The 15,705-nt window shown below is 50.0% G+C and overlaps 1 protein-coding gene across 7 annotated transcripts in view; it reads left to right on the top strand.

Annotated features, from left to right (window-relative positions):
* Nucleotides 1–4,949: 4,949 nt before the first annotated feature.
* FHAD1 (forkhead associated phosphopeptide binding domain 1) overlaps nt 4,950–15,705 on the top strand; it is a 117,752-nt gene continuing 106,996 nt past the window's right edge. For 5 of the 7 annotated variants that reach the window (XR_014779805.1, XM_084784908.1, XM_084784907.1 and 2 more), the window contains exons 1-2: nt 4,963–5,084; nt 8,383–8,489. Coding sequence is in view for 6 of the 7 variants with exons in the window: in XM_084784908.1 (XP_084641034.1) it covers nt 8,397–8,489 (93 nt within the window). In the remaining variant the exon portion in view is untranslated. Of the gene's footprint in view, nt 5,085–8,382; nt 8,490–15,705 lie in introns of all 7 variants that reach the window. The other 2 variants (XM_084784911.1, XM_084784910.1) reach the window with 1 other exon arrangement.

Below are 15,705 nucleotides of genomic sequence, written 5' to 3'. Positions count from 1 at the left end.
ACCTCCCTGTTCCCTCGTTTTCCAAATCCTGAAATCCTGTCAGTTGTTATTGACTCAGGTCAAATGATCCTCTTCTGACCCCTCAGACCCTACCTCAGGCAGAAGACTGACCCCCACCTCCAACCCCACCCCCAACCTTCGTGTTCCTCATCTTTCCCTCACTGTTAGAAAAATACCTGAGATGATCAAGTTAAAAAATAGGAAAGGCTTCCAGAGGTCCTGAGTTCAATTCCCAGCAACCGCATGGTGGCTCACAGCCATCTATAATGTGATCTGATGCCCTCTCTGGCCTGCAGGTGTATATGCAGGTGTACATGCAGGCAGAGCACTGTATACACAATAATAAGTAAATCTTAAAAAAAAAAAAAAAAGAAAAAAAGAAAAACAGGAAAGGTTTGTTTGGATTCATGGTTTCAAAGGTTTCAGTCCATGGCTGCTCGGGACCCATGTTTCAGAGCATCGGGTCTGAGAGTGTGTGGCAAAGCCAGTCTGTATAGGTATAGCTTCTGGAAAGGAGAGGAAGGGGGAGGAGAGAGGAGGGAAGAGAGACAGAAGGAAAGAGGGAGAGAGGGAGAGTCCCTTCAAGAGCATGCTCTCAAGGACCCACTTGCTAAAGTTCCCGCCACATCTCAATAGCACCACTCACTGGAGATCAAGCCTTCAGTTTGTGAGTGGTGGGGGCCATTGAAGCAACCTCCAGCCCCCTTCTCTACTCCAGTTCTCTCTGAGCCCCCACAGAGCAGCCGCCGCTTCCTCTGGATCCCAGGGGCCTGGCATCGTTCCTGTCTCTCAGCTCCTGACTGGTCCAAATTCAGAGCTGGGTTAGAAAGGGCAGTCTCTGAGGCTTAAGTTTCTGAACAACACTCCGTTCCCAGGAGAGATGAGAAGACGGGGTAAAAGATGAGGGTGGACGGAGGGCTTGGAAAGAAAAGAGCGATTGTTCTCCGAGAAAAAGAGAGCCTATGCTGAGCGTGGGGAGGAGACCGGATGCCATCAGCTCAAGTGAAATGACTCAGAGGAAACCTGAGGAGAAAAAAAAAAAAAAAAAAACGACCAGAGATGCCCAAGCCAACCTACCTGCTCGGAAGAGAAGGAAAAATCAGAGCCAGAAATGGCCCAAAGCAGCCACCTCAGACCCACATCTGCACCCCTGAGGTGACAAAGGTGTCCTGTGGAATGCCACAAATCATGCAGGAGGTGCGGGGTGACAAAGGTTGAGGTCATCTCAAGCCTCTGACTGAAAGAAGCTTTCTCACATGATGGGGCTCTGCCCCTGACAGAGACAGCAACCCCCACCCCCACCCCCACACCAAGGCCTTCTAGAATTTTCTCAGGTATCATTCACCAGTGAGTTATCTGTCCTCACTTTCCAATCTCCCTGGTCCCCACACCTACTTCCCTGGGGCCCACAGCTGAAGCTGATGTCACCGGTCATTAAAGGGGTGACAAAGCCTACAAGAGTGCTAGGCTCTGGTTGATGAGATGGCTCAGCTGGTAAAGGACCCTGATGCCAAGCCTGATGACCCTAGTTCAATCCCAGGGTCCCACGTAGTGGGAGGAGAGAACTGACTCTCTTGGATTGCCCTCTGACCTCCACACCCATGCGCTCTGACGCATGTGCCACTGCCTTCCCCCCAAAATACATAAAATGCTTAAAAACAGAATAACTGCTATTACAAAGAAAAGGCTCTGGCTCTCCATACTAAACACCCCAGATTGGGGCATCATTCTCCTCCGCATCTCGGTGGCTTCCACCCTCTCCAGGCCCTCCCCCCTCAGTCTGCTCATGCCTAACTCACTCACTTAAGTAAAAAAGGGACATTGAGTGCGGTTCACAGCGGATGTTGCGTCGGGTGAACAGAAAGACCTTTTCATGGTCTGTCATCTAGTTCCACAGAATCTATGTGTCAGCACTGTGGCCTGGGAAGTTGCTGATCCCAATCTGGGGTCAGGTGTAGGATCTACTGCCATTGTCACTCTCACTCAGTACCTAAAATGACACAATCATGGGCAGCATTAGCCACTGGTGAGGACTCGAAACCATCTCCTCCATTGCCGGTGGGGATGAAAACCACAAGCTGTGCTGGACAAGTTTGGTGGGTTCTCTGGGTACCAAACAGACATTTCCATGGGACACTGTATCACATTACCAGGCATTCAGACCTCCTAAAAAACTGTGTACAGCAATGTGCTGGTTAGATTTATTATTATTATTATTATTATTATTATTATTATTATTATTATTATTATTATTTTGATTTTTTGTTTTGTAAACTTGACACAATCTAGAATCATCTTGGAAGAGGAACCTCACTTAAGAAAATGCCTCCATCAGCTTGGCCTTTGCACCGGCTTGTGAGGCATTGTCTTGATTAATGATTAATCTGGGAGGCCCAGCCTACTATGGGTGGTGTCACCCCTGCACAGGTGGTCCTCAGGTGCTTGAGAAGGCAAACTGAGTGAGCAGCCCAGGAAGCAGCGTTCCTCTGTGGCCTCTGCTTCAGTTCCTGCCTCCAGCACCTGAGTTGGCTTCCCTCAGGGATGAGCTGTGCTCAGGGCCTGGAAGCCAAACAAGCCCTTTCCTCCTCAAGCGGCCCTTGGCCATGGTGTTTATCACAGCCATAGAGAGCAAACTAGGATGCGCAGTGATTTGTGACGACCCCAGGCTAGAGGTAATCACAGTGTTTATTGTTCAGTAGTTAAACAAACAGCAGTACATCCATCTATACTGTGGACCACAATTTGGCCAATGAGAAAAAGAAACAAAGCAGTGGGGCTGGAGAGATGGCTTGGAGGTTAAGAGCACTGGCTGCTCTCTTCCAAAGGTCCTGAGTTCATTTCCCACCAAACACATGGTGGCTCACAACCATTTATAATGAGATCTGGTGCCTTCTTCTGGTGTACACGCAGGTAAAATACTATGTATACATGATAAATAAATAAATCTTAAAAAAAAAAAGAAGAAACAAAGCAGCAATCTAAATACATCTGCAGGCCTGAGCAAAAAGGAGACCAAACCAAACCAAAAAAACCCCCTAATCTCAACAGACCACCCACTGCATCATTTTATTAATGGGACTCCCCCTGTCACACTCATCTACAGATGTTCATTGCTTTACAAACAGGTTTTGACCCAACGTGCTTGTCATAAACTGTAAACATCCAACTGGGGAGATAGGTCAGTAAAGTGCCGAGCAAGCGTAGGACCGTGAGATTGTAACATCAGCTTGTAAGCTCAGTGACATGTGCTTGGAATCCCATTGCTGGGGGAGGTGTGGACAGGTAGGTAGGTCCCTGGGCCTCACTGGCCAGTTGGCCTAGTTTGCTGGTAGCTCCAGGACAATGAAAAAACCCTGTCTAAAACAAAACAAGAAACCAGACAAATAAGTAAAACAAAACACAAACATTGCCTGAGGAATGACAATCAAGGTTGTTGTCTGTCTTCCACAGGGACACAGACATCCAGGCATGCCTGCACAGACATCCAAAAGAACACCTGAACACACACACACACACACACACACACACACACACACACACACACACAAGCATACTGTAAGCTGAAATACCTTGGGTACACTTGGCCTGCAGAACATCCCACTGGGCAGGACAGCCCATTGCACAGAACAGCGAGGGTGTGACACACAGCTATAGCCATGGCTTCTGCCATGTCTCTAGCACAGGAAAGAGCAAAATGAAAAATTTGACTCCTACTAACCGTTTAACTCTGTCATACCATTGTAGACGGTAAGTCATCGGTAACAGATGTCTAGTGGGCGTGGCCACAGGCCCTGTTCTGTGTCTCCAAGTTTCATTTCTCTGTCAAAAGGACAGTGATTTCTCAGGAATTATGAGTGTCACCGACGTTTCCGGAACCTCGCTGCAGCAGTCACTCCCCTGTCTGTGTCTGTGCCTGCCCCTCAGCCCCAAGCCACCCAGAACCTAGTCACACTCAGCTTGGTTATAGGCACTGAACCCTCAGATAGTTTCTTCAGAGGCAGTATTTTATTTTATTTTATTTTATTTTATTTTATTTTATTTTATTTTTGTATCCTGCCACTGTTTAAGAGGAAGGCCCTCACTCCACCCAGAAAGCATTATTATAAAGCCTGATGTAATCAAAGCAGGTTTTTGTTGTTCCCCAGTGAATGTGGACTTCGTGGAATGGGGTTGGAGAATTCTGTGCCGTAGGGGAGGAAGGTAGATCGGGCTTGGCTACTTTCTAGTCCAGCAGCTCTGAAGGTCAGCTCAGTGGGGGAGCTTAGCATTCCTTCACTGGAGGTGGCCCTGGGATTCAGAGAGTTGATCCTGGACAGTTCCCCCTTCACAGCGCTCCTGAGCTCCACTGAATGCAGCAGCATGAGCAGGTCTTTACTGGTGGTGGTTGCCTACAGATGTATATAGACGTCACTCTTCTCAAGACATCCTGGTCCTGTGCCCACTGGGCAGACAAGTCAGCTTTGGGGGCCGCAGTCTAATGTGTATAGGGGCCCTGGCAAGGAGACAGACTAAGAATGGCTAACTGGCGCTGGTAACAGGGAAGCAACGATGAGGATAGAAGGGCTGTGATGTCAGAGACAGCTGGTCCCTAGCTCAGAGAAAGAATCCTGGTTTTTGTCTGGCTAGTTTACTTCACACTCAACACCATCCTCACCCAAGCAGGGGTGGGTCTGGGTTAGACTGTGTGCTGACCTCCAAGAGTCTCCAGCGTCGCAACCCACCTGTCACCGCACCCCCTCGACAGAGGAAATAAACACAACCCCCTTCAAGCTCCTTGATCACTCTTTTATAAAAGCTGTGGGGACTCTGAGCCTCAGTTTCCCCCGCTGCGAAATGAGTTCTCAAGAGTACACACACGTGGGTGCTCCGCAAAGGCCACGCCCCCACAGACCACGCCTCTCACCTGCTGACCCAGCCCCCATCGCGTTGCCATGGCGACGCGCGTACACAGGCCCGGCAAGAACGCGCCTCGCGGGCCAGGCAGGAGAGCGCGGCGGGCCCGCCTCGCCCTGGAGCTGGCAAGTTGCTCCCAGCCCGCCAGGTTCTCAGAGGAAGACAAAGCCCCAGCTTCCTCCTGCAGCCAGGTGAGTGGAGTTCCAGGGAAGACTGACAGAGAGCAGCGGCGATGGGAGGAGGCGTGTCCCTGCCTATTGCTCTCCAATCCAGGCTCCAGTTCCAAGGCAGCTGCTCAGCCGCCAACCCTTCCTCCTTAAGTGCAGTCACACCTAGTCCCCAGAGGCATCCTGATGGAGACCGTAGACCCAGGATGTTCACCTAGTGCAGCTGCGATTAGGAGGGCGCTCTGTCCTTTAAGGGGCCATGTGGCAGCGGTCAGAGAGATCCCCTTGCCTGACCTCACATGCCCAGGTGTAACTTGGAGGAAAGTTACTAGCTCCCAGGCTGTTTGGCTCTTGTTCTGGTATTAAGAGAGAACCAAATCACAGTTTAACACCCTCAAATGACTACAGTATTTTCAGGCAGGTGGGGGACTGCACAGGGCCAGAATCAGGTAGAGAAACGCTGCCTACCAAAGGCAGTGAAAGAAATAGACCCGGCTTCCAATATTGCATCCAGAATTGATCCCGAAGCGGGAAATGAAAGGTAGCACCTTCCACAGCTAGAGGCTGAGCGTTCCTTCGCGGCATCATCAGTCCTTTCATGCAATAAGTACTTACTGAACACTTCTATCTGCCTGGTGTGGCAGCCCTGGGCACTGTGGATGGAGTACTGAGCAATACTGTCGGGATGGCAGAGGGCACCACGATTTCATCCTACAGCAAGTCAAGCTGACAAGTGAGGCAGAAGACGGAAAACTCCTAGACCACACATACACACACACGCGCGCGCGCGCGCATGCACACATGCATGCACGAGTACATTGACCCTGCCTCGACTGACCTGCCTCCACTCCATCTTGCAGGTGGTTGTGGTGCCCAAAGGCGAAGAAAGCAGTGGGATCAGGAGTTCAGGGTCATCCTTGAGTGCCTAGCCTGGTTAGGCTCAGTTACAGGGTGGTGACCTGTGGAGAGCAGAGAGCCCCGAGTGTCCTCACTTCACAACCACAGGGCTTTTCGTTTCTATCCCCAGCCTCCATCACTCTACTTTCCAGAAGTTTCTCAGTAGAAATGGAAGTGAGGTCTGCTGTTCTTAGACGTGGCATTGAGATGTCTCCTGGGCGCCTGGATTGTAGTTCGGTTGGAATCCAGAGAGATGTATTATCGTTGGTGTTTTAGGGCTGTCTGGTGCCATTAAAGTGTTTGTTGTTGTTGTTGTTTTAACTGTGTAGAGCTTACTTTGGAGTGTGCTGTGAGGCAGAAATATGAATCGTTGGGTAGTGGAACAGAAAACATGGCAAGCTGGGCATGGTGGTACACACTTGCAATCCTACGACCTAGGTGGTGGAGTCTGGAAAATGTCATTTATTCTCAGCTATATACACTGTGTTTGAGGCCAGCTTGGGCTACCTTTGAGAACTTGTCTCAAAACCCAAAACCTAATAACGATGATAATAAAAATAATAATAATAGCAAACTATTATTACAGAAACAAGGTGGTGAGCTCATAGGAATTTAATTTCTACTCCTTTCTTTTCTTTCCTTTCATGTGTCTGGCATTTTTGCCTGCATGTGTGTCTTTTCACAGTGTGCACTCAGTGCCCACAAAGGGCAGACAAAGGCATCTGATCCCCTGGAACTGAGGTTGCGGATGGTCATGAGCCGCCACGTGGATGCTGGGAATCAAACCTGAGTCCATTACGAACCTGAGAATCCAGTGCTTTCAGCCTCTGAGCCATCTTTCTGGCTCCCTTTGGTTTTCTTTCTTTGTACTCTCGCCCACCCTCGGACATACAAGCCTCCTGCCTCGGTGCTGGGTTACAGGCATGCACTGCCGTACCCAGCTCACTGTGTACTTTAAAGATGGCTGTGTATTTGACACCTCCATAATACAGTGTTGGGGCGGGGTGGGGGGGAGGGAGTCTGTGCAGAGTCGGGATCACATAGAATCTTGCATCTTCCTACTTTACCTTTAGATATCAGTCCTTGGGCCAGGGAGATGGCTCAGTAGAGAGAAGTACTTGCCAGGCAAGCTTGAGGACCCAAGTTCAATCCCTGTCACCCATCCACAGCAGAAAGGGGGACGACTGACTCCTGCAAGTTGTCCCATGATCTCTATATACTTCCTGAGGTGTGTGAACACCTGCACACACACACACACACACACACACACACACACACACACACACACACACATGGGGGCGGGGGAGAGAAGGGGGCATTGATTTAAAATTATAAAAGAACCCGGTGTGGTAGTGCACACCTTTAAACCCATCACTCTGGAGTCAGAGGCAGGAGGATCACTGTGAGCTCAAATCCAGCCTGATCTACAAAGTGAGTACAGGACAGCCAAGGCTACGCAGAGAAATGCAGTGGTTTACAAAGACAGTACCAATTGACGCCTGTGCTTTCGGTGGCCATCACTGGGTGCTGTAAACTCAGTGGGGAGCTTGTGGGTATCTGAGCAGGAGTTTGAGAAGCCCAACTCAGCAATGGTGATGGCAGCATTTGTTGTGTGCCAGGCAACCAGGGGGAGAGTGACTCAGCCACAGTGTCTGAACTAGTAAGTGCCGGGTCATGACTGGTCATCACTGAGCAGCGGATGCTGTGGCTAAGGAGAGAGGTGGGCAGCCATCATCGGTGGCATTCGGGATTACGGTTGGTCTATTTAGAGCTTTGTTTCTACTTCCCCCAGTTAAGAAATGCCATCAGGGCTCTGGAGAAATGGCTCTGTGGATAAGGGTTCTCACTGCTCTTGCAGAGGGCCCAGATTCAGATCTCAGCACCCACATGGCAGGTTATAACCACTTGTAACTCCAATCCCGGGAGATCTGGTACCCTCTTCTGACCTCTCCATGTCCCTGCATGCACCCGGTGCACATATAAGCATTCAAGCACACACGAGTTCACATAAGGTAAATACATATATTTTTTTAAAAAAGGAAATACCAGCCGGGCTCAGAGGCACACACCTGTAATCCCAGCACTTGGGGAGGCAGAGGCAGGCAGATCTCTGTGAGTTCGAGGCCAGCCTGGTCTACAAAGGAATCCAGGACAGCCAAGGTTAACACAGAGAAACCCTGTCTGGGGGGGAAAAAAAACACCTTGAGTTTGATTATCAGATTTTAACTTTTCTCTATCAGTGATCACTGTTAGGAAAGACGAGCTTCAAAAGGCAGGGCCCGGTCACTCCCTGGCCACTCCCTGTCTCTCCCTTGCCCCGCAGGACAGGATGATGCTAGGAGGCTGCATCATCTGAGTTAGACTTTTTCTCAGTCTAACTCAGAATGTGAGTCTCTAACCAAACCCTTTCTGAACCCTTCTGCAGGGAACTCAAAGAGAATGAAAGCCTATTTGAAGAGCGCAGACGGGTTTTTTCTTTTAAATAAAAGCACCACGATCGGCAAGCACGCGGATTCGGACCTCGTCTTACAGGTGAGAAGACACTAAACACGCCCTCGAGTTTCCCAAATTTTCCCCTCTCCAGACGCAGCTTTCTGGGTGAGTGTGGAAGGTGTGTACAGGGCAGGTGCATTGAACTGCCCGCCCCACCCCCTGCCCTGTGCCCAGGGAGGCCTCTTTCTCTCCAAAGGCCTCCCAAGGCCTTTCCACTTCTACCACCTGCCTCTGAGGGGCCCCTGGAGCTCAGGGAACTCTGAGGTGAAGGCTCTGGCTCAACCGCAGCCTCCTTTGATTTTTTTCCTTCATTTTCTGATGAGCTGTGGTTTTGGGCCAGAGCCTCAATTCATTGACTGCCAAGGCAGTGGAACAAAGAGATGGATAATAAAAACAGAGGCTCAGAGGCTCTTTAAATATTCAGGCAGGCTAAAATCTGTGTGAAAGTGCAGGGAGAGCACACATGGAGCCTCCTGCAGCAGAAGAGCAGGCGTCCCGCAGCCTCGAACCACATCGCTTTAATAATCTTTATCTGAAGCAGGTGAAGATTCATTAAAGGCTCCAAAAGTAATAGAGAGAGACTGAGCATGAGCTTCACTATGTTCCCTCAGGGGCTATACTTGTGTGACTTGTAACAGCATCCAAGCAGAACAAAGCATGGGCCATGGTGCTGTGTGTGTATGTGTGTGTGTGTGTGTGTGTGTGTGTGTGTGTGTGTTGCCTGCGGACGGTAGGTGCCCATGGTTTCATCGCAGGTGCAGATTCAAGGGCAGAGATGCTAACATCCCACCACCAGAGATGTAAAGCCTACTCCACCGTAAGGGTGGCCCCTCCCACCACCCCTAAGCCCTGAAACCGGTACTGTCTACTGGTGATCTTTGTTGTTTGAAGAAAGTTGCATTAGTAAAATGATGCAGTGTGTGGTCTGTTGAGATTAGGGGTTTTTTGGTTTGATTTGGTTTGGTCTCCTTTTCGCTCAGGCCTGCAGATGTATTTAGACTGCTGCTTTGTTTCTTTTTCTCCTTGGCCAAGTTGTGGTCCACGGTATGGACTTACTGCTGTTTGTTTAACTACTGATACAATAAACACTGTGATTACCTCTAGTCTGGGGTCGTCACAAATCACTGCGCATCCTAGTTTGCTCTCTATGGCTGTGATAAACACCATGGCCAAGGGCCGCTTGAGGAGGAAAGGGCTTGTTTGGCTTCCAGGCCCTGAGCACAGCTCATCCCTGAGGGAAGCCAACTCAGGTGCTGGAGGCAGGAACTGAAGCAGAGGCCACAGAGGAACGCTGCTTCCTGGGCTGCTCACTCAGTTTGCCTTCTCAAGCACCCGAGGACCACCTGTGCAGGGGTGACACCACCCACAGTGGGCTGGGCCTCCCAGATTAATCCTTAATCAAGAGAGTGTCCCCCAGGCTGGTGCAAAGGCCAAGCTGATGGAGGCATTTTCTTAAGTGAGGTTCCTCTTCCATGATGATTCTAGATTGTGTCAAGTTTACAAAACAAACAACAACAACAATAATAATAACAATAACAACAACAACAACAACAACAATAATAAATCTAACCAGCACAGTGCTATACACAGTTTTAGAGGAGGCGTGAATGCCTGGTGATGTGATGCAGTGTCCCATGGAAATGTCTGTTTGGTACCCAGAGAACCCACCAAACTTGTCCAGCACAGCTGTGTGGTTTTCATCCCCACCAGCAATGGAGGAGATGGTTTCGAGTCCTCACTAGTGGCCAGTGCTGCCCGTGATTGTGTCATTTTAGGTACTGAGTAAGAGCGACAATGGCAGCATAAGTCTCCATGTTTCCTCATTTCTGACTGTAGAGAGAAGGCATTCAGCAGCCTGCCATCACACAGCAGATTAACCATAGTGTTTCTAGAAAATTCGTCTAGTCTTTTTTTTTTTCAAGATTTTTGTTTTGTTTTGTTTGTTTGTTTGAGACAGTGTTTCTCTGTTTAGCCTTTGCTGTCCTGGACTCGCTTTGTAGAGCAGGCTGGCCTCGAACTCACAGTGATCTGCCTGCCTCTGCCTTCCAAGTGCTGGGATTAAAGGCTTACGCCACCACGCTGGGGCTGATTTTTAAAAAATTCTTATTTATACAGTATTCTACATGCATGTATACCTACAGGCCAGAAGAGGGCACAAGATCTCATTATAGATGGTTGTGAGCCACCATGTGGTTGCTGGGAATTGAACTCAGGACCTTCAGAAAAACAGACAGTGCTCTTAACCTCTGAGCCATCTCTCCAGCCCAAGTTCACCTAATCTTCGAACAAATTCGAACAATTCAAAGATCGTTCTCCGTACCTCCCTCCCGTGTTACTTTTCTCACTTCTGTGACAAAATACCCAATGGAAACAACAGAGAACCTTGTCTGAGCACACAGAATCCACGCGAGTTTACTCCGTGGTTACGTGGCCCCTTGTGCGTGGTCAGAACATCCTGGTGGCAGGGATGTGTGTCAGAGGATCTTCAGCCCTCATGATAGAGTGGAAACAGAGAGCGCGATTGCGTAAGACACCAGGGCAGAGACAACTCAAGGACACACCCCAGGGACCTGCTTCCTCCATTTTAGGTCTCAGCTCCCACTCCCCAGCCATTCCCAGTCTCTGAATTAGAGTCCCCAGCATCTCCATAGAAACCACCATCCCAGACACTTGAGAAGCATGCTTTACTAATGCTCAGAGCTAGCTTTCCTCGATCTAGTCAAGTTGACCATCAAAAGTAACCGTCGCATCCCCCTTTCACACGGTCACCTACATGACAAAGTCTCCTTGCAAGGGCACAGAAACCTGTTCGGTGCCCACAGTGAGAAAACCAAGAAGAAGAAGAACAGGATTCGTTCTTGGCATATTAAGAGGGAGACTTTAAGACAGATATGGTGGTCCTCGCCTTTAACCCCAGCACCTTGCACGGCAGAGGCAGGCAGATATCTGAGTTCGAGGCCAGTCTGGTCTACAGAGGGAGTTCCAGGACAGCCAGGCTAACAGAAAAACCCTGTCTCAAAAACAGAGAGAGAGAGGGAGAGAGAGAGAGAGAGCGCACGCCATAGGAGGCGGCATATGGAAATCAGAGGACAGCTTTGTAGAGTTAGCGGAGTGGGTTTCCCAACCCCTCACCTTTACCCCGGTGGCAGAAATTGAACTCATCTGCCAGGCTAACATGGCAAGCACTTTTACCTGCTGGGCCATTTCAACAAGGCCTGGGGATCTCTCTTTTTGAACCTGACTATAAGACTGAAAAATCATAATGGTTTCAAAAGACACCGGTTTAAGGACAGAGAGATCTGGACCGGAACCTCGTTCGGCCATTCCCTGGCTACGAGGCTTTAAGCTTAGGTTCACATCTCAAACCATGCACCTCTCGGGCTCTTGTGTTGATGGAGCGAGAAAAGGCATCCAGGCGCCTGGCACACGATGCTAAGTAAATAGCACCATGATCGTTATTACGGTCTCGTTAAATGAGGCTGAGAGACATTCTCAGGGCATGGCGGGGGGGGGGGGGGGGGGGGGGGCGGGGCGGCCTCCTATGGAGACTGAAAGCTGCTTGGACACGGCAACTAATGAGAAGCATTATTGTACAGGCAGAAATTGAGTGGGATTTGATATAAAAATAATTGGCCACCTACTGTCTTTGGCCTCGTTCAAATGGAAGTCACCGGGAGTGGAGAGATGGCTCAGCAGTTACGAGTGCATGCTACGAAAAGAGCCCAACACCCTCATGAGGCTCACAGCCAACTGTAACTCCAGTTCCAGGGGCCCCAACACCTAGCAATGGGTTATGTACTCATGTGCCCAGGCCCACATATACAAACAACAACAGGCTGGAGAGACAGTTCAGAGGTTAAGAGCACTGGCTGCTTTCTCAAAGAACCCAGGCCCAGTTACCATACTTTCTCCACAGTGAGGGTCACAACCAACTGTAACTCAAGTGCCAGGGGATCTCACATATTTTTCTGGTCCTCAAGGGTACTCTTTTACCCCCTCCCCCACACCCATCCCCTCCCCCAACACACAGGTTAAAAATAAAAATTTACAAAGCCGTACCACTGAATATAAAGTTCAGAAATCTAAGGAGAGGGAGGAAGAAAAAAAAGGCACAAACAAAAACAGCCTTGAAATCACACAGCAGTTGCACTTAGCACGTAAGCATGCGTACTTGGGTTTTGGTTTGGTTTGGTTTGGTTTGGTTTGGTTTGGTTTGGTTTTTCGAGACAAGGTTTCTCTGTGTAGCCCTGGCTGTCCTGGACTCACTTTGTAGACCAGGCTGGCCTCGAACTCGCAGAGATCCACCTCCCTCTGCCTCCCAAGTGCTGGGATTAAAGGTGTGTGTCACCACGCCCAGCCAACACAGGTGTTTTTAAAGGCTAGTGCAACTGGAGAGTTCACTGCACAGATATTTACCTGGTGTGTGTGGAAGCACCTAGGGAAGCCAGGGCAGAGTGACATGGTCCTGCAAGCAGGAAGCAGGCACAGGCCATGAGTTCCCACAGACGTGCGAATGGGCACATGTCAGCATCAGAGCTCTAAAGGAAAGGCCAGAAAAGGTCCAGGAGGACTCAGCTACCCAGGGGAGCAAGGGCATCCCATGTGCAGAGGTCCTGGGGTGCGAACACATGTGGTGAGCCCAAAGTACTGGAAAAAAAAAGCACTGGTCCGTAAATAAGACTGGGAAAGGGGTTGAGAGGCAGGTGGTTGAGGTGTGTGGCCATTAAGGTTCTGGTTCAGACTGGAAGAGCAAGAAGAAAAGGAAGGAAGCACTTCCAGCAAGGAAGGAGACCGAATTTCAAAATGGCTGCTCTGGCTTCAGTGTGATTCAAACTGTCCCCTGCCAGCTTAACCCACCTCAGCTCAGCGCTATACCCTCCTGAAGTATATTGTACTGGCCTCTCTCTCTCTCTTTCTGTCTCTCTCTTTTTTTCTCTCTCTCTCCCCCTACCCTCCCGTGTATGTGTGTGTGTGTGTGTGTGTGTGTGTCTCTGTGTGTGTGTGTCTCTGTGTGTGTGTGTCTGTGTGTATGTGTGTGTGTCTGTGTGTGTGTCTGTGTGTGTGTGTGTGTGTGTCTGTGTGTGTGTGTGTGTCTGTGTGTGTGTTAGTACATGCATGGCCAGATGAGTACAGAGGCCAGATGAAGGCATGGGATCCCTTGGCGCTCAGCTAATGAATTTCAGAGCTCTTCAAAAGACCGGCAAACACTTTAACCACTGAGCCATCTCTTCCGTCCCAGCTTAAACCTGGAGCTCAAAGACTGGGTTCCCGGGATCTGCCTGTCTTCACCCTCCTCCACACACCCCGTGGCTAGGGCTACAGATGCCCCGGCCGTGCCTGGCGTTTACGGTGCTTGATTGTAAGCACGGTACACACCGAGCCATCTCCCCAGCCCTTCTTCCTTTGTTTATGAGATGGCCTCTTGCACTCAAGCGATCCTCCTGCCTCCGTCACACACTAACACACATTAAGCCGCTTCCATGACAGGTGCACATCATTTAGCCTGGTGAAAGAAAGGTGGTTGTTAACTTAGGCTTTTCTGGGACCTTTGAATGAGGAAATGTCCCCACCTGGTGGCCGAAGGGCTCTTTGCATGCTGGTTAAACGGAGACTCAGTCCGTTCAGCTGCCTGCGCCCGCCCGCGGTGTCCCAGCTAGCGGCTTCTGCTCTGCGGAAGCGCCCCTCGCCCTCCCCTCCCCCCTTCCACCCCCCCACCCCGTATTTCTATCACGACTAATCTCATTGCCAACGCGACAGGTTTTAGAATCTCTTAGGAGGCGTGCCTTTTGAAGGCGTGTCTACCAGGCTGCTTCCTTAGAGGAGTAACTGAGGTGCTCCCTGATGCTCCCTGGCCGGCCAGCCTAGCCATACTGGCAAATTCCAGGCCAGGGAGAGGCCCTGTGCCATAAAACAGGGTGGACAGCACCCACGGACAGACTCCTGAGATAGGCACACGCATGCACATGAATGCACACTTGAACACACATGCACACTACCACATATGAACACACACACGCATAACACCACCCTATGGAATAAAAACTATTATTGTTATTATCCTCCGTCGTCCTAAAGTGTATAAATGGGCCTGAGAACGGTTAAAACCACACAGCCAGTCCGCAGTGGCTGAGTGGTTCCAGACATGAGTCTCTGACTCCAAGCTCTTCCGCATGGCTTTGGGAACACCTAAAAATCCCCGTGAGCTCACCAAGATAATAAGGAGGCCACCTAAAGCTGTGGAATCCTCAAGGGGCTCCTGGACCTCCTTTGAGGCAACACGTTGGGCTGGCGCCCTCTGCTGGGGATCCAGTGTAACAACATGTTTTTCCTACAAATGCCTTGAGGCTGTCCTGGGGGTACCCACTGAGTCCTACATGGGGTACAAAAGACAGGTTCTCAGAGTAAAGGAAACCTAGTTGCTTCTTTAAACAGGAGTCTGTCAGAGTGGGGCTGCAAAGGACATCCAGATGTCAAAGCAGCTAGTGTAAGGATCTGGATACGTTGACCGCTTTGGCTTGACACGACCAGAGAGCCTTGGTCCAGTGGGCAAGTGAAGCTAAGCGTTCAAGTGGAAGTTATCTGGAAGATGGAACCTCCCCACAAAGGCTTTGCAGCCGGGCCATCTCTGTTGCTTTGAGAGAGAACTTTGAGCAGGCAGAATGAATGGGAAACTGGTTAATTGCTTTCTGGTGCAGGCAAGTTGTGCAGTCTCCTTCGGGCGCCATTCCTGAGCATGCGCAATGGGGACTTTGCTGCCAGTGGCTGTGTCCTGAGACCACATCGCTGTGAAGTGGTTAGGGCGGCCTCTGGCAGCTAAGTTAGAACAGAGCATTTCCCTCATCATGTTAACTTTTTGTTTCAAACAACACATTTATTACCTCACAGCTCTCAGGTCAGAAATCTGGGACACTGAAAGCCAACACAAAGTGTTGGTGGATCTGAGGTCCTCTCTGATGGTGGCCTCCAGGCCCATTGAGGCTGTGGGAAGAATTCAGTTCCTTGCAGTTACCAAGATGAGAGCCCCTCTTTTCCTTGCTGGCTATCAGTTGGAGACATCTTCCAGTTCTGGGAGCTGCCCGCGTTCCATGGCTTAAGGCACCTTCCTCTTTAAAACCAGCAGCAATGGCCAGGTGCCTGTGGAGTCCCCTTAGACTCTTCTCTCTAGATCCAGCTACTGGAAGGCTGTGTGTTTGTGTGTGTGTGTGTGTGTGTGTGTGTGTGTGTGTACACGTGTATGTGTATGTGTGTGTGTGGA

The sequence above is a fragment of the Acomys minous genome (assembly GCF_964271855.1).
Source record: "Acomys minous genome assembly, chromosome: 6".
NCBI lineage: Eukaryota > Metazoa > Chordata > Mammalia > Rodentia > Muridae > Acomys > Acomys minous.
Note: the sequence above shows the minus strand (reverse complement) of the source record. Positions and strands in the feature narration are given on the sequence as shown.